At 39.2% G+C, this 19,517-nt stretch overlaps 1 protein-coding gene across 1 annotated transcript; it reads right to left on the bottom strand.

Moving 5' to 3' along the window:
- Positions 1-8,007: 8,007 nt before the first annotated feature.
- cops5 (COP9 signalosome subunit 5) lies at positions 8,008-19,517 on the bottom strand. The gene is made up of 8 exons (XM_088642298.1): positions 19,058-19,517; positions 17,589-17,823; positions 15,916-16,044; positions 14,957-15,022; positions 12,665-12,750; positions 11,587-11,698; positions 8,838-8,986; positions 8,008-8,218 (listed from the first exon to the last, which is right to left on the bottom strand). Exons 1-8 carry the CDS (start codon positions 19,192-19,194, stop codon positions 8,128-8,130), a joined length of 1,005 nt encoding a protein of 334 aa, XP_088498424.1. The 5' UTR covers positions 19,195-19,517; the 3' UTR covers positions 8,008-8,127.

Below are 19,517 nucleotides of genomic sequence, written 5' to 3'. Positions count from 1 at the left end.
TCAGTTAAAGAAATAAAACACCACCTTCAAATACCACAGTAACAGCGACATTGTTCGAGATTTTGAGTAATAGTGCATAAACATTTAATGTTGCAACTTTTTTTTGTTTGTTTTTCTCACTACTTTCTTACCAGTAATATTCCTGGGGGTATTTTGGAAAGATGGTTCATAAAATAGTAGTCAAATGTGCCGTGTTAACTGAAGGATTTACAGTATGTTTTGTTTTCCTGCTCAGCGAATTAAATAGGTTAGGTTAATGTTGAATATATATGCATGTCGCAATAGGAAAAAAAAGTATTTGAGTGTAACATTTTCTTCGTCTTATTCCGAAAGAAGAGAAGTGTTCAACACTTTAACCCGCTCAGATTACGTGTTTTGTTGTCGTATAAAGTAACGGATTGTCAACCAGAAAATGGTTCATTTTTCAGTTTCATTAATTTTCATTACTAGTATAGTATATATACTAGTTAGCGTTTTCTAATATAAATTCAAGAAAAATAATTAAAACAGTCCCCTTAGCCATCTTATTAAAATTCTTTGTAAATGTAAATGGAGACCAATTTTATTCACCGTGCTTTCGTCTTAACCATGTTTTTTTACCCTTTTAGAACAACTAAACTGATAAAATACAATACTGATAAATTAATTTACAAATATATTCTGAAACATGTTAATTTCTATTTTTCAAATTTACATTACCGTGCCCCTTTTCAAAATATATTTTGCGCCTGCATTTTGTATTAAAAGTCTTCCTCCGATTTTTATTTTTATTTAATACGTTTGTCTATTGTTCTCTGATTTATAAGAATAAAAATGGCAGGCTGTACATTAAAGTTTTAGTATATGTGGTGAAAGCAGTACAAAGCGAATCAGTAATATATTATATTCCAAATAATTGTACTTGCTGTGAGCGCAAAACGACATAAACCATGGTAGGCAAATTATTAATAAACGTATTAAGTTATGGAATACACCCTGTTAATATTTGTTTATAAACATTGTTTAGATTTCATGTGGAGTCATGTATCCTTGTTATGTAAATTTTTCACAAATAAAACAGAGCACCCAGGGGCTTTTTTTGAACACATTTCAGCTGTAGTCTGTGTTGCTGGAGACTGTAAAAACAGAAAAAGGGTTGTAGATTTGTTTTCAGTCAACCTAATCTTGGTGTTATTAATGCTATTGTCACATTCCAGCAAGGAGGACATGCCTACTTGAGAGCAGAAAAAATACATGATGAATTGATACACAGCTTCAGCTCATTACTCAAAGGTGAGGCATTTCCACAACCGAGCACATTCTTGTCAATGCGGTATTAGACAAAACTAGAAAAATAAATATTTTCGAATATGACTAAAATGGGAAGAATGGGGGGGGAGGGGGTTAAGGCTGTTTGTGATTATAAAGGATATCGTGCCCCGAAATTTACAGAAAAAAATAATTTCCTTTCTAGTACAGTAATGTCATCTCAACTAAACACTGGCCCTGAGGTAATTGGATCTTAAACAAATATTGCAATTCACAAAGGAAATGGTAGATGAATTACTTCGGAGTTAAGTTAAAAAAAAAGAATGAACTGTGCCCACTGCACACACTCCCTTCATGGGTTGTTGCTATACTCAGCAGACCATATAACGAAACATAGTAAGATCTATTTTTTTTTACTAGTTCGCTAATTAATTTGAATATCCAGCAATACAACAGAGTAATTGTAGTTTGATAACGCTAACAAAGTCAAAAACTAGTTCCAACACAGAAAAGCATTTTTCACGAAATTATAACTCATAGTCTCATTGGATTTTAATACTTACTGTAAATAATGGTGTGCTAATAAAGTTAATATAGTTAAAACAGTTAAGTATAGTTAATATAGTAATTACATGTTTAGATCTATTATTGCATAATGTTGTAGTCTATATTAACAGTAAATTGAGCTGTAATTGCCAGTGCTTCAGAGTGGTATTTTCAGCAATAAATTAGAGCTCAAGTAATTTCACAGTACTGTACATAATAAATCAAGAGGTGCTGTAAATCGTATTTGCAACAGTGTTTGAAACAGTAAATTTTAGGGTGGTGTGAATTCTCTGAAGGAAGGAAGAAAGAAAGAAATGAAGGAAAGTAAAATAATTTCAATCTGATTCACTACATTAAATCCTTTTATAGTTTGGAAAAACAACCAAATAGCCATATATATAAAGCATGAAATACAATGGTGCAATAATTTAAAACAGATAATACAAAGATTATGGTAAATGCAACTGCAGAAAAAAACCCCTAAAAATAGGCATCTAGTGTTTTAAGACAGCAGTGTTTATGGAGTTGTTGAATCTCTGATCTTGCTGATACCGATGTCTGATATAATTGTTTCCCACCACTGGTCATGTGACATTTTACCACATAAACACCCTGAGATCTTTTCATAGCAAAAAAAAAATGAAAGAGGTAGCACTGCAAAGCCAGTGAGTTGTTCCCTGGGTGTGAAACAAAGATTCTGGAATTGCTTGGAAAGAATGAATCCTTCCAGTCTACGAAGGATGTCACCAAACATTCTGCATTTTACGTAACAGGCTTAGTGCAGGAAATCACCAGGCTCCAGACAATAATTTCTCTCAGCTCATTTGCCTACCATTCATTTGACACAACCTTCATAGCAAAGTAAAACTGCAGGGATGTTTATATCCATCTAGAAAATAGAATGACTCTCACATAACACGACTTATGTTATGTGTCACTTTGCACACAAATACCTCAGTGTGTGGCATCCACTCATGAGGGGGGGGGGGCAATTCTCAAGGCGCTACAGCCCCCCCAACAACCCCATGGAGGCAAACAGAAGACAGAAAGGCTCCGTCCCCAAACACTTCACCAGGGAGCACTGACGCACTGACAAGACAGGGCAGGCACCTGGAAGGCGGTGTTTAATGTAGGCCAAGGCGTCTGCGTAGTCACACCATTTTCTGCTAGACAATCTGGAGACGCAACGCAAAAGGCAAACAAAATATTAATATATAGTTAAAACAACAGAGTTTAAATCAATGGTGTCATGATACGATTGTTCCGTACACTAGTAAGACTCAATTGAGAACATTGTATACACATTTGGTACTGCTAATCTGTAGAGAGAAGAGCAATGAGGTGCAGTGCTGATGTCAAAGATACAGTATATCCTACACTGACAGGGTAAAATACCTGAGCCTTTTTAGTCTGGAATGGAGAACACAATGAGGGTTCAAGTCTGATTCAAGTCCCATTGACAAAGTCAAACCCATAGACGCCTTCAAAGTTAACAGCGAGACACGAAGCAGAGGAAGCAACTGGGAACTGTGAGTTCAAGAGGCACTTTTTACACTGTTAGACCCTTCTCAGAAAACCACACGACTCTGGTAAACCAAGCTGGAGATGTCTTTACTGCAATAAAGAAAGGAGGATAGACACACAGCGAGTAGCTCACCTCTAATTTACTTTCTCAAACAGCAACAGGTTTTTATTTTTGGAGATGGGCAAAATTTCCATACAAAAACATACATTTTTATGATTGGTCAGCAACAGTTTGTTGGCGTGTATGGTACAAAATCAGACCGTTTAGACAGTTCAACTGTGGTCAGACTTGGCAATCGGTAATCAAGCTATTTTACGTAGCTAAATCAGACACAAGATACAAAACCACACCACTGTTCACGAGACCCTGGCTGTCTGGAGCACAGAAACAAATCTTGCAGAATTTGCCGATCTAATTTTGTAACATAAAATCATAACTCTCATAAACTCTGACCGCCTTCAACACAAAGGGTAGTGGGAGTATGGAACAAGCTACCCAGCCGAGTCGTCACAGAGGACACCCTGGCTCCTGTCCAGAAATGGCTGGACTAGAACCCCGGATCGATTAGATACCCAAAGGAGCTAGGTGGTCAGTACAGCCTTCTCTTGTTTGCAGCCTGTCTTCTGATGCGGTCTTGTTTGTGATCGCTGACCACCCCGCAGCCTTTTCTTGAGCTGAACACGGTAGCCAGACCAGCGCGGGCGATGCAATCAAGCAACAGTTGTTAACAGCTCTGACTTGCGAGGAGCCAAACCTGACCCGGGGACAGAGCGTGTCTTTCCTAACTATATCGCAGCAGGCCAGGGGCCTATTGACCATGCGAGGCTGCAGTGACCCGTGCAGTCTAATATCATGTCAGGAGACTGGCTTCCTGTGACTGAGTGACTTGACTGAGTTTATGTATGCAGAATTTTTGGCAGGGGAGGAAATGTATTGCGGCTGCTTTTTTTTCCCCCCAAAGTTTCCCTTCGGGGCAGCAGAGCGTTTTTCAAGCCAGTCACTAACGTGCTTGTTGAGATGACTTTTGAATCCAAAGTAAACACCAATGCTACCAAACATCTTTCGAGCCTGTTGCACAGTTGTTCCATGGGTCCGGTGATAAATAGCCATTCATCAATACAACTACTTATCACCCCTCTGTATTTGGGAAAATGCAATCCTTTCAGTGACTTTTTTTTTGTTGCTTATTACATAGTGGCCTTATTTATTTTTGCAATACATTTCGTTTGATTTTAGTTAATGAAGTGGAATTCCTCTGTAATTTAGGAAAGGCTTTTGTAATGGGAAACACACCAGCAGTCTGATTAGTAAACTATGCAGATTTTCACTAGATTAGGTACAAGGAATCATTTTGAAACTTTCTTTTCTCCGTCATCATCGTCACTAGCATTTATATTCTTTCAGCTATTGGGACTACAATTAACTATGAATGTACAGTTTGATCCAGATCTACAGATATGATCCCAGTAGAATATGAAAATGCTTTCAGACAGCAATGTTTTTTGTATGAATTTGTTTTAGAAACATTGATGTATTACACACGTAAACATTAAGAGATATTAACACTTAACAGTAGCGTGTGATGCCTATAGCACATACAATATTTCAGCTATTGTGCTTGTTTCGTTCCAGATACGTTTTCCCCTTTTGTCTACCAGGAATCGATCCTCATCAGCGTTATGTTCAAGATATCACTTTCTTACAGACTGCAGGTTCTCAAAGTCCTTACAATGAGATTGAAGGTTTTAATTAAGACTCAAAAAAAGGATTTTAAGTATTTTAAAGTTTGCATCATTCCAAAAAAATACAATTTCCTTGTATTGACTTTGAAAAAGAAAACATCCGACAGCATCCCCCTAAAACCTTCGCCGACCCCTAAAATCTTCGCTTTCGTAACAGTGTTTCAGTCCTTGAAGCCCTAGAGTATATTAATTTGCTCTTTTCTGGACCGATTCCAAATGAGCAATATCTTCATCATAACGTGTTGACTGAAATCATACACAACATGCTAAATTAATGCATTATACAAGTTTAACATCCCTTGAATACATTCTGTGCTTTGACTATATATCCTAACTTTCTCTTTGCTTCCCCACATTGTCTAGAAGCTGTAAATGAGGTGTCAGAATAAACACCTAAGCTCTTTTCAGAAGTAGCTTCTCTTTTGCTTTAGTAACATTTCGCTTGCATGTCATCATCTTACCCTGCTCATTTACCTTCACTATGTTCCAAAACACAGGAACACCTAAACAAACCAGACGTAAGGAAGTCATACAGTAGGTTTCAGTGCAGTACAAATTCCCAGTGCTGACGGATGTTTTACCACTTTTCACAGCAGAAAAATGAATCACTTGGTTTCTTTTCTGGCCAGTTTCTGCTAGCCTGTCCTGTGAGTCTAGACTCCTCCTGGATTTGGGGAAGAAATGAGTCCATCAGGTACCCATCACCACACAGACATGAGAGAAGTCTCCACACATACAAGAACAGCACCACTCACCAGACCCGCCACAGGCTTTAAGTACACCTCTGGGCAAAACGCTTTCCTTTGTGCGTCTCTTGTTACTACTTACGGTATCCAGATTTACGACTGCGACATGTGTGTTTATGTTTCTTTAACAACTATTGTATATAATACCTGATTCTGAAGTACAAAAACCATGTTTTCGCATTTAGCAGCTTTAAAAATATTTAACAGTGAAAACTGTTCTAAAACAATGTAGGAAGTTAAACAAAACACTTCACAGACCAAAGCTGGCCACATCAGCACGAAATGACCCCTGAAAATAAAATGAAGTCTTGCAAGGGTCGTGTCAGGATACTTGCTGACTTTTGTTTCATTCTGGGGCTCCGAAGATTAAACATCATTTTTCTTTAAATTGTTTCGGCAAATATTACTAATGCACAATATGGTACCAATTCCACCCTAAGTAAAATACTTCAAAATCTGCAGAAATATGGAGTTTACTCAGGCTCCATTTCGATAAAGAGCAGACATAAAAATGAATGGATTCCAGTGTGTGAGGCTTCTGTCTCTGTACTGCATCATTGACACACTGGTGCTGAAGGAATTCGATTCCTGAAGGACTGTGTACCAAATAAAAGACAACTTGCCCAGATCCTTTGGTAGAGAGCAGTTATGTTACATGCCAACCTGTGTTTACTTTTAAGCGAGTGCTGTGACTGAGTTTATTATTCCATTATGTAATGCTATGACTGGCCAAAATTTAAATGACTGTTTGAGGGTTTTATTGTGATGAAATGGAACCATGGTCTTTGTTAAAAGAGTTGTTTTGTGAAGCTTCGAGTGTTGTGTATGGTCTGCATAACCACAACTAGTCTTATGTATAATAAAGTCATAGATATCATTTACATTTAACCCCAAGTAAAAAGAATGCTGTCATTTGGAAAAAAAATGCAATGCACATTACTGTAATATGCAAGACAATTTAGTTTAAGAAAATAAAAAAAGGTTAAGAAATCTTGCTAATTATTTCAATAGGCTGATAATTTTCACCCCATCTGACCACAGACTGAGATTAGGCATACTAGGCATTATCTTTAATGCTTTTAAAATCTTTTAACTATGCAACAATTAAGGACCAGACAAAGAAGGAACATTCAAAATTATAAAATAATTTAAAATAAATCTTAGCAACAATATGTATAAATGTATAACCTTGGCTTGCACAGAAAATATTGTCCCACAGTGAATACAGGTCACTGTGTACATCTTCATTCTGTATTGATTTGATGCATTTATCATGATTTCATCCTAAAATCTTCTGAGCTAAATTGAAATGTAGGCTTTTATTTAACCATAAAACAATTTGATATTATATAAAACTAACTTTGTCCCTTTAAAAGTGTTTTGATAATAAGAAGGAAAGCAACTAGTACGTAATGTGTGATGATAATACAATTTCTAAGGTTGTAAAAAATAAACAAGTCTTCTTAACACTGCACAACATTAGTCAATACAAATGACTTGCAAATTCCATGCATTTAACCATCTAAAACAGTTATAAGTGTTTTATGTTGCCTGGAAGACTAATTTTTTCACATATCTTGCAACATTATGCTCAAAGGAATTAAAAAGTATTTTCTGTCTTTATTACTTGACAAACTTTTATTACACTGGAATCAGTTTTGGAACATCTTTGAATGTCATTGTCATGCTGTGACAATTACAGGACTCGGCACACATATCCCTGCAAATGAACCCAACTCCACTTATACAGACCTCTCAGAGATGCTCCTTGAACAGACTGACGCCCAACTCCGATCTGAAAATCACTTAAGTGGGTTCTAGTCATAGGCCAACTTCTGGTCTGGACAGAACACAGCTCAGCCACGTACTGCACTTCACCAACAAAGCCATGCAACATTAGGAAAAAGGCCTGCATATTCATTAAAAACACTGGAAATGCCATTGCCCACACACTGTGCTTTATGTTTGTGTAGAATATGTAAATCAGCATATAACCCCCAAAAAAATCAAAAACCAAAATCTAGTGATGCAAACACACACTTCGCTATGGCACTTTTGTTTTGTGGGCATTCAGGTTATTTTGTGAAATCAAGAGATATTTCTAAATGATACTGTAAAACAATAAACCAGGCCTAGGGTTATAGCACTTATAGCAAAGTGCAAACTACTGTATATTGGTGCAATAGCTTACGCATATCCGTATTGGACAAGGGGTATTTATTATCTGAAGATCCAGAAAACATACAACCGACATCAAAAAAGCACAACTCAGTTATGGTGCTTAAAAATCCACACACGGTAGTATTCTCTGTCCATTTGCTTAGTTAGTGGATATGTTGATTTGATTGAAGAGCTTGTCTTTTATAACTTGAGACATCAACCCATGGATAGCTTCAATAGTAGTCTTGCAGCTAAAAAGAATGAAGAGAAATCAAACCTTTATCAAAGCTGAAATGCATTCTAAATACATAAATTAAGAAACTGAGTAACCAGTAAAGATACACACATCCCTAATCATTTTGTCAAAACTATTGCCTTTTTGGTGTAGAGGGCTCCAGACATAGCTAGAGACATTGTTTTACTAGAAACCTGCTGAAAAAATAAACAAAAACCAAACTCTTTACAATTATTCATGAGAAAAAAATGACAACATAATAACACTCTGTAAAAAATATAGAAAAACAATAGGGCTTTGCTTACAATGTAGTTGCCCTAGAATTATCTTAACTAATTAAGAACAGAACTAGCATGTTACAGTGCTAAAACATTTCAAATAACGATGAATCATGCAAACACAAAATATTTCTGCACTCTGCCACTGACATTTTTTAAAACATTTAAAATCCAAGGGTGATTTGATAAATATTACACCATAAATAACTGAAAACTGAACTGAAATCATGCTGTTCAACTGTATGAACTGTGAAATTACAGCAGGAATTCAAAGCTTCCCGAATAGTATAACATTTTTTAAAAAGCCACAGGAGAATGGTGTGAATTATGAGGGAAGCTTGGTGCCTTTTGCCTTACCTGTCTCTTGTTGCTTTGGCTAATTTATCTTCGGACTTCCTGTCATGTGTATCCAAACCAAGCATAAAGCTGCCTCTGCCTAACTGTGCCTCTGACTGCTCCAGTTTTTCAGACAAGTCGAACACCTGCCCTGTGGTGTAGTCAGAGTTCTGAGAGGCAAAAAAGAGGGTGGGAGATTAAGAAAGCATGCAGTTTGCTTTGGTGGGACGTGACAAACATGTTGCCTTTTCCTACTGTTGGACTCAAACTCCCACAAGAGCAGACCTGAAGATGCATCACAATAAACACAAAATGCAAAACACTGCCGGCATCTCATTAAAGGATATCATTACAGGAGAAATAAGATAAAGCAAGGCCACTTTAAAAAAATACTGTGGAAAAGTAATTATGGTAGGTTGATTAACTGAGATTTTTGAAGCCCTTTGATGTACATAAAATTCCTTCTGATTTTCTGATAATATTGTTAGTAGCAGTTAAATTTAGAGAGAAAAAGGCATGAAACTGCACAAAATATAATGAGTTCCAATATTTTGGCTTTATGTAGAGAATGAGACAGTAAAAAAACTGGAGTAAAACAGTAAAGAACAGCCATTTATTTTAATTAACACACATTAAATCAGCCCAAAACACAGTGATAAACCAGCAGTGTTTGTTAATACAAGCCCTTCAAAATTACATAGTATGGAGGTTGTACAAGTACAGAATGTGGTTCAGTGGCATTAATGTACAAAGTTATCTTTATTGGGAAACCACAAAATCTTTTGCTCAGAACTACTCGAAAATCAATCTGGCAGTAAATTATTCAAAAATGAAGATGCCTTTAGTTCTCTACAGTTTGTCAAAGGTGGGGCTTGTCAAACCCACTGGGGAAAAAAAGATGGCTTATAAAAACAACGCAAAGCCACAAATGTCTTAAACCCCTGCAACACCATTACCGATTTGAGACTGTTCAGGTCACCGATCGACCGGCTTGTCCAAGAGACATGAGCCAATTTGTCTTCATCCAGACTCAATAACGACGCTGTTTGGTTTGTCTGCAGCCTTTAGAAATTGCTCAACAAAACAGAAGACTGAAAGGTGGAGACAACAACAGCAGCTAACCTTGGCTTTCAGTGTCTGGTACACAATGGCTATAATGCAAGTGATGCGTGGTGACTCTAAACGGCGTCTTTAGTGTTAGGTCTACAAACCAAGAGGCAGCTTTCTTTTGACAAAGATTTCTTGTTCAAAGTTTACCACACTGTGGGTTTTTAAGTAGTTCAGTCTAGCACTGCTTTGGTAACAGATTGGGCTGTTAAAATGGTTACAATTAAATGCACTATATATCAGGGGTAACTCAATTGTGTTTTGCTGTGAAATGCAGAGTTGCACGTGCTATGACGAACTAAAGGAAGAACACAAAGGTATAGACAGAAATGCTACTGTAAAAGTATCAACATTTTTCTCTCTACTTATAATTCTTGTCAATTATGTTTTCTGAACCTGTTTTCTATTTCACTATTGTTTGAGTCATTCTTTTTTTGTGGCAAAGCACTGTGCTTTGACCACTGGTAGTCTTACAGGGTAGACTGCATTTCTGTCTGAGTTTCAGATTCTGAGTTGGTTTCATGGCAGTATTTCTATAACCTTCAGCAGTCAACAGATGGTACTTTCAGCTTTAGGAAAGTTGTCTACAACATCAATTCCTAACAACTTTAGGAATTTAAACAATACAGAGAGAATTTAAAAAAATAATTTAAATGCCTCCAGTATTCATGCCTTGCGGCACTTGGCCATATAGCTATTTTGGCTGTTGCTGTTAGGAAGTTTGGCAATTTTTCATAGAATCTCATAACTTAGATAGAGGTGTGACTTGTGAGCCCAGTTCTTAAGATAAAGTAATTATTTAGAGCTACCAATAACAAACTGCTTCATACTGCAATGCCTTAGTGTTTAAGGATTTCCTTAGTCACTTTAATTGGGGTCAATGATTAATGGTTTTGTTTCAGACACAAAACACAACCATTCATTTCTAACATTTTACTGAAATTCAAAGTAAACGATACATGAAGTCCTTTGCAACGTACCACACACAGGCACAGACTTAAAACGGATACAGACATTTTATTTGCCAAGTGGCACAAAGTGCACCAGGAATATGCCTTGACACTAACAAAGTGTTTTAATGAAAAGTGTTTCATCACTTTCCATGCTGAAAGAAATCATTGGCTTGCTTTTGTGAGCATCCTTCAGTACAGCCCTTAGCCTCACTCCAGACACGTTTACACCCTGAGCTTGTATTGCGGAGATGTTTTACAAGCTGTGCAGTACCTGACAGCAGGATGAAGGTTCTTAAGCATAAATCTAAAGGAAACTTAATGCAAGAGTTCAATGTTTTTAATCAGCACAAGCACCTAGATTATATACAATTAATGGAGTAGCCTACTTTACCTTTCACAGTGCTTTATTCAAGACTTTGTGATTCTGTGTGTTTTCTTTTAACACGCTCTGCCTTTTATTTTTAATTAATCAGACAATTCACAATCCTTCATCACGGAACTACTGCTCACAGTGCGAGTGCTGAAAAGGGCAATTTCTTTTTTCCTCGAACAAAAAAAAAATATTCTAAAAACATCACGAATAATCATGATGGGTCAAATTTTGAAAAAGAAAAGGTTTTGGTTTTGGTTCTCTAGAAGTGCAAACTTATGAACATTTTTAAATTACCAGGAAATTTAAAATAATTTTAAATGGTACTGTTGGTACTTACTGTAAGGAGACTTGAAGAACTGAGAGTGTTCACCCAGTATTTATTCCAAAGGAGCTCCAGCAATTTACGATCAAGGGAAGACTTGAAATAAGTCACCTCCAAGGCATAATACCTAAAGGCAAAATTAAATGAGAGTGTCTTACTTGCCTTAGTGTCATGAATACTGCTCATCTTTCAAAATACACCAAACTTACACTACAGAGGGCCACTAAAGTTTATTATACACCATAATTTGAAATACTTGGAATTCTCAATTTTTTTATATACCCCCCCCCCCCCCGGAATTTACTGCTTTATCAGACTTCACTTTAAGGCTTCAACCCCTGTACTAGGGCATAGGGAGGGTAATGTCCTGCAGACGTGATCCACCTGTCAGGTCCGTTTACCCGTCACCACAATGTAGGTCCTCAGTGCCGCATGGAGGAGTAGCACAGCGCTCACCAAGCTCAATGCAAGCTTGCGGGCACGTGGCAAGTTGGCAAGAGTCAGTGATTCGGCAAAAGCAGAGCTCTGGAAAGCGTTTCACTTTTTTTTCCGGTCTGTTCCAGTGGCTGACCGATTTCCAGCCTTATCCCTGGCACACTCTGCCAATCGCGCTCCACAGCTTGGGGAATCCCAGTCACAGTTGGCCAGTGATTTGGTCCCGGCTTGAACCAATGACAACAGGGCCACAGGACTCAACTGCTGTTCTGAGTGACTGTCTTTACTGACAGACACCCTCTGAAGCTCTACATACAGTATCATATGTTTTTGTTGGCAGGTTAGCTATCCTCTTAGATTATGATTAATTCTAGGACAAGGAGAATGTTACCCCAGTGACACATTGGGTTCATAGACGAATTGCGATTAGAAGGCATTAGGGCAGGAACAGTTAAATACTAAACCTTCTAATCCCTTTCAATGTAGCTGGTTGTGCCAAAACATCCTGTAGTATACTGGAGGACGTGGCCTGAAATACAACCTCTGCAATAGGAAAACTCCAGATGAACTGACATGCTGAAAGGTCGTGCTTTTCCATAGCTGTAAATTGGGACACTTTTTAAAAAAAGGCAGCAAAAAGATTTGATAGATGACTTACTGCTTACAGTGGACTCCAAAGTCTTCAATTTTATTTAACGGGATAGTCTGATACTCTGAAGGACCTTCATCTGGGGGTTTGTAGCCCTGAAAAAAAATTCAGCAAAATCAGATCCTGATTAACCAACCATACATATGACATAAAGTAATAATTTGGCCTCTTTGTGAAATACCAGCACCTCATTTCTCACCTGCTATAATTAATTTAAAAAAGCCTCTTATTGGCATAAAGGAGTGCCATAGCTGACAGCTCTCATTTCAAGCCAGAGAAAGACCTATTCATTTTGGACAAAGGGAGAATGGCACAATCCCAAATGTTTTTAGTTTTCACAATTTCAACAAAATGTTGCTTTTTCTAGCCTTTCGTGCACACTTAATATAACAACACTTATATTAAAATCTAAAGAGTTTTTGACAGCTTGTAAATGTATAATACAAGTATCTGCAGCTTTTCATTTCTCCCAGCCTATTAACTTAAGCCCTTTTCCCAGGTCTCACGCCATCCATTGCTTAAATAACTCTGGATCCAGCTCCCAAAGGCCGGAATTAAGGAATCCTGATCTCTGAGCTAACAGACTGACAACTCTGAATGATAACAACTCTCATGAAGGAGGGAGCCAGGCTATGTTGAGACTATGTTTTGTTCATTCTCACAAAATGGAAAGCGACTAGCAGGTAAAAGGCCAGCGTGCACAATACTCACAGTTAACTCTGTGGTCTATATGATGACTTCTTGATAAAACGATCAGACAATGATCGTTAATGTCTGAAACCACTCCGTCTCCCAGTTAGTCTCTCGGCAGGCTTCAAAGTTGCCCGTTGCAGTAAAGGCTAGATCTTTTCGCCCATCAAAACGTGACACCTTAAATTACTCTAATCAACCAAAAGCCAGTGGAGAAGGAACTATCTGAAATACCTGTAATCTTTCTCAGCATGTGTGGATAATGAAAGATCCTAATAAAAGCAGTGCTCCTTAGACACTGTCACACACACAGCTGTTCTCAGTTCAGTTTTAAGAGCTGTCTTGCACCCTTGAATCCTCTCAGAACTAAAGATTTCCAACACTACCATTTCAAGAAAAAAGGTGACTTTCAGCATGTGTCACTGACTCACAAACAGGGCATCATGCAGAAGAATAACCTGAACACTAGTTTTTTGCTGAACAGCCAAACATAATTTTTCAGTTCCAAACCATGAAGGTTTAACATATTGCCAGTAGCAATACAGTGTGAGTGGAGCAGCGTTCAGACATGCAAGTTAAATAAGAAAACTCTCTGAATCACAATGTCTTTAACACGTAAAGAGGTTAAAAATTTTGTGTAAACTAACTGTCAACTCAATACTTGAAAGGAACTACTCAGTATTGCAGTTACTTAAATCACATTGCCTATAACCTCATAGTTCTCAATATGCCTGTCTTAAACTGTGCTATTCCCTGATGTGGGCAGCACTGAAAACTGAAACTTTCCATGAGCTACCGTCAAATGTGTTAAACAGACCACTGAAAACTACACAGATTATTTTTGTGAGCCAGTTTTTATTAGTTTTAAGTTTCCAAAAATAGAGAACAAAATACCATCCTAGAACAACTTTCCCCCAAAACTCCACTCCTGTCTATTAGTGGTACCCCTAACGCTACCATCCACAAGACCCCCAAAGTGCAATCTGGTAGCCACAATAAAAGCGCAACACAATAATCCTTTGACTGTGTCAGCAAACTCAAACCCTACAGCAGAGCCAGTCCCTGACCTTAATAATTAATTTCCATTTTAAATGTATTTTAACATAGGCTGTCCTGGACAAGGTTTGATGAGTCTCTTTTATAAAATAGAAACTTGTCCAAGTGACAAGAAATTGATCTTATTTGGGTTTATGTGTAATCTTATGTGTAAATTCTTGAAGATGCACTGTGAATACAACCAAGCTGTGAATGTTAGCTATTTAAATTTATATTTAAGTATAAAAAAAATCAAAACATTTTGTTAACATAAGATGTCAATCTAACAAAACCACTAAGCTAATCACCAGGGTAAGACTGTGGGATAAGAAAATCAATGGTCATCTTTGAAGCCAGCTTATACTTCAAAGGAATTTCTATCGATGTGAATGCAGCATTGCACTGATTAATTCAAGTACTGATAAATCACCATGCTTGTACACTATTACAAAAATACTGAAGTATCTTTCATACTTTACACTGCAGGTGGACTCAAAAGAAGCATTACTTTAAAAACTGATCAGGCACAGAGCAAACACTTTAGTAGTGTGACAAAACACTAACTGACTTTGTTACCTTAGGATATGTTCTGAAGGCTCCAAGATTGACTTTTCCTGCAGATATTGTTCTGGTTGGATCAATCTATGAAAGTAACAAAACCAAAAAAGAGTAATAATTCCTTGACAACTTGCACTTGCCAGCCATGCAAACTGAACACACACGCAAAACACACACTGACTTAATTGCATATTTGTATATATTAATATATATGATAAATCAGGATTTAATTGCATATTGATATATATAAACGTGTTGAACATGTGAATGACATATGAATAGGACTGTTTGCAAAAGGGGAGGAAGGCATTCTGCCCACCCTAGTCATTTGGCATGGTATTAAGTAGCTAAAGGATCCCAGTCTCTCCTCCAGTGATTTCTTGAAAAAAGCCAGGGAGTCAGCAACAAAAGATGGCTAGTTTGTTCCAGACTCCCACAACTCTTTGTGTAAACAATAGATAGTGAAAGTACTGACAACGTTAATGAGGCCTTCCCATTCTGCCACAGTCCACTGTGCATTTTTCATGACTCCGCTTGCAGTGACGAATCCAGCAAGCGCACACGGGGAAAGAATGAGGGAATGATTTTCCTCTGTCCTGACCACTTTTCAGCCGTTTGTCATTCAACACAAAAACGGCCAACGTAGCTGAATACCGGGGCTGCAGTGCCAGCTGAAGGAGGGGCACAGCCCTCATCCTGAGAACCGCAGGTCTGCAGGAGTGCTAGAGGCCACAGTGGGCAGATATTCCCAACCTAGCCAATTGCGTGCCTCTGCCTGGGGAATCCTGGGGCACACCGGGATAGTGACACGACCCAGGCTCTAAGCCGTCATCACAGAGCTCTCCGTCTGGGCAAACATCTTTTCCGGCCGAGCCTCTCAGGAGGCTCATGCAATGGATATTTTTAACAAAAACTTCTTAGATGACCTACAAGCTGCAGCTATACACTGGTCTGGATCACATTTTAGCTCTACTTACTACGACAGCGACAAAAGGCTCCTGAAACTGCTGGTTAAGCATCTGAGTGCTGACATCGATCCCTGACAGCCAACAGCCATAGCCAGGGTGGCTGTGGTACCAGCCAATGGCATTTTCAAGGCGCCCAACCTGGAGAAAAAAAAAGAGATGAATGGAAAAAAAAAGGTTGTAGATAAGATCTTTCTTCTGTAAGGACTGGACATTCCAGAAGCCTTGATGTTTTACGCCAAGTTTCATCTTAACTTTAACTGAGCTGAGGTTACATTTCAGTCATCATGGAGTAAAATAAGCAAAGACATTTTCTAGAATAGGTAGGATCTATTGCTTAAGACAAACCCCCCCAAAAATGTCATACTTCAGAAAGTATGTGCTTTTTTCATAGATGAGTATGCCGTCGAAATCTTGTATCTCTAGTGCATGCTTAGATAAGAGTGCACAATTATCTGTTAAAGGCCTTAAAAGAAACACCTTAAAAATATTATAAGGTGTTGATGTTTTACATGTCATTGTGAATGACCGTAGTTTCCCTTGGACTCATAAAGGTCAGCTGTCCACGACAACAACAAAAAAAAACAAATCAAAGTGTTCCCCCACCTGGACACACTGTGCATTGCATTTTTATGTCTTTTTAGTCCGCATCAACGAAAAAAAAACCCTGAAACTTTTATTCTGAAAGAAGGCACAAACCACAATTATTGTACAGGACTGGATCAAAATACACATAAGAGCTAAAATAAAGGAAACACCTATATAAACTGTCTTCACAGTGTGTTGGGCCTCGTGGGCTGCCAGAACAGCTTCAATTAATTCAATATGCTTTGCTTTGAAGTGTCAAGTTTTATCTGAACATAAGAAACGTCTCAAATGAGATGAGCGTGTTCCATAGTACTGCAACCCTCCTGAACCTTACTATTCTTGAACAAGGGCTGATCCAAGTACTTAAAATCCTTTTACAGTGAGCCACGAACCAGAGGACGAGGGCGGAAATTAAATCGATGTAAAGTTAAAAACAAAAACAGGAGGCACCTCCGTGTGCAGGGGGTTGTGGGAATATGGAACAGCGAAACCCTCAAATCAAAATCCAATCAAAGTTTATTTATCAAATGCACAACAACACAGCGTGCAGCAGTAGTTGCTGGCAATGAAATGTCTTTTCTACGAGCTCACAATAGAAATTGAATAAAATAAACTCAGACAAAACTCAATATGAGTAGAGCTGCTATGTGTCCATGGTGCATGCAATATATTATGTCCAAGTAGTGCAGTATGATGAATACAATGAGAACTGTATGTCCATGTAGCCATTATGGGTGATTTGCTAAAGGAGCTGCAGGTTGGCTATTTAGCAGTCTTATTGCCTGGAGGTAGAAGCTGTTCCGTAGTCTGTTGAATCCTGCATGTTACTGAAGCGTCTTTCAACAAACGATGAGATCCGTGGATCAATGAACTACCAAACCAGGCTGGATGGGCAGAACGGCCTCCTCTCTCAGGCGGGGAGGACCCTGGCGTGGAATGCCGGAGCACGGACCACCGCAGGACCTCGGCAAGCCGAGAGGGAGACCGAGGTGCGAGATTTTCTTAAACCACGCCACCGGAAAAAAAAAAAACAAGCCAGAAACGCGGCCGAGCGCCCGTGTCTCCGACGTCGGAGAAGGCCGGAGCGCCCCGCTGACCTGCTTGGCGTTCTCGATGTACGCCGCCATGTACTCGTAGGCGGCAGCCTGGGCGTTCACCCGGGTCTCCGTGCCCTCCACGGGCAGGGCGAAGCTGTCCATGATCATCATGGTCTCCCCGTCCACCTTGCCCAGCATCAGGCCCATCACCTCCAGGTTGCCGCCGGACCTGGCGTGCATGACCATCTTCAGCAGGGCCAGGGCCGAGATCTTGCAGTACTTGAAGTAGTGGTGGCTGCAAAACACGCACGGCCAAACGGAGAGAACTGCGGTGAGCCACCTGTCCCCCCCCGTCGGATTATTTCAGTGCTAATAATCAGACACTGCCCCTGGTCTCTGAGGCATCAATCTCTAGAAGTCAACACCAGATGAGGCGCTGCTTTTAGGCTGGGAGGGACAAAGACAATAATAATAATTTCTTACACTTATATAGCTCTTTTCTGGACACTCCACTCAAAGCGCTTTACAGGTAATGGGGACTCCCCTCCACCACCACCAATGTGCAGCATCCACCTGGATGATGCGACGGCAGCCATAGTGCACCAGTACACTCACCACACACCAGCTCTCGGTGGGGAGGAGAACAGAGAGATGAAGCCAATTCATAGATTATTCTTAGGCCATGATTGGTAAAGGCCAATGGGAAATTTGACCAGGACACCAGGGTTACACACCTACTCTTTTTGAGAAACGCCCTGGGATTTTTAATGACCACTGAGAGTCAAGACCTCGGTTTAACGTCACATCCGAAAGATGGCGCCCACTACAGTATAGTGTCCCCTCCAGTATACCGTGGCATCAGGACCCCACACAGATCGCTGGTCCCACTAACACCACTTCCAGCAGCAACCACAACTTCCCAGGTCGTCTCCTATCCAGGTACTGACCAGGCTCAACCCTGCTGAGCTTTACTGGGTAGCCAGCTGCAGGGTGATATGGCTGCCGAGCCAGTTCAATTCATTCAGCTCAATACGTATCACTGGGCACTGCCGGCAGTGCTCTGGTACTCGGCACTGGAGAAGCCCGACCTCTCTCTACAAGATCGATGGTGAGGATAATCAGAGCCTAACGAATGCAACCCATCGTATTATGTTCCAGGGAAATTGAAAAGGAAACATTATGAAACTTTTCTTTTTATTTTAAACTGTCAGCTTTATTAAAAGCACGATCAAGAAATAATCAAGAGATCCTCATCCAGAAAACCGCAAGCGGAGAGACCTTTGACCAAACCATACTGCGTTATGAAATTTGCGAATTTCTGCAAGTGTACGAGTTTTAGCTAGCAAATCATTTAATAAACATGCATTAAATAATCTTTTGTCTCCTTTTTTTTTTTACTAAGAAAAAGCGGTAAGAAAATGAATCAAAAGAAAACAATAGTGAAAGCACTGAAACAGGCCACCTAACAGTTACGTTACAAAACGCATCGCGAACAGAGGTTTGTATGCATTTTTTAAAAAGAAACTCACTCTTTTGTCCACGGTTTCGCAGCTAGGATCTCTTGCTGTTGTTTCTTGTCGTATTTATAAATTTCATCAATGCTCTGAACTTCCTGCATACTGTTGGAGAGCTCCCATGTCTTCTGCGCCATACCGCCCCCGGCCATCTTCCCAGCTGAAACGCTCTCTATCTCTGTGCGTTAGATCAATTAAACCTGCCTCGCCCTTCGGAAGAAGATAACCCCCCTACAAAACACCCTTGAGAACAACGGAAATGTAATTTTTCTTGCGATGTTGTTGCTAAACTTCGCTAACGATCGCCGGCGCTACCTAACAACACAGCCATGACACGGACAACTACCACCGAGCCCACCCTGGGGTGGTCTGAAAATGACAAGAACCCGAAAATGGATGCCGACAACCACAATCACTATGTGTAAAAAATACAAATACAAAACTAAGAATTTTCTCAGTCTTTAAGTTATCGAAA

The sequence above is a fragment of the Lepisosteus platostomus genome, chromosome 8 (assembly GCF_059453375.1).
Source record: "Lepisosteus platostomus isolate fLepPlt1 chromosome 8, fLepPlt1.hap1, whole genome shotgun sequence".
NCBI lineage: Eukaryota > Metazoa > Chordata > Actinopteri > Semionotiformes > Lepisosteidae > Lepisosteus > Lepisosteus platostomus.
The sequence above is the reverse complement of the archived record's forward strand: the minus strand, read 5'-3'. Positions and strand labels throughout refer to the sequence as shown.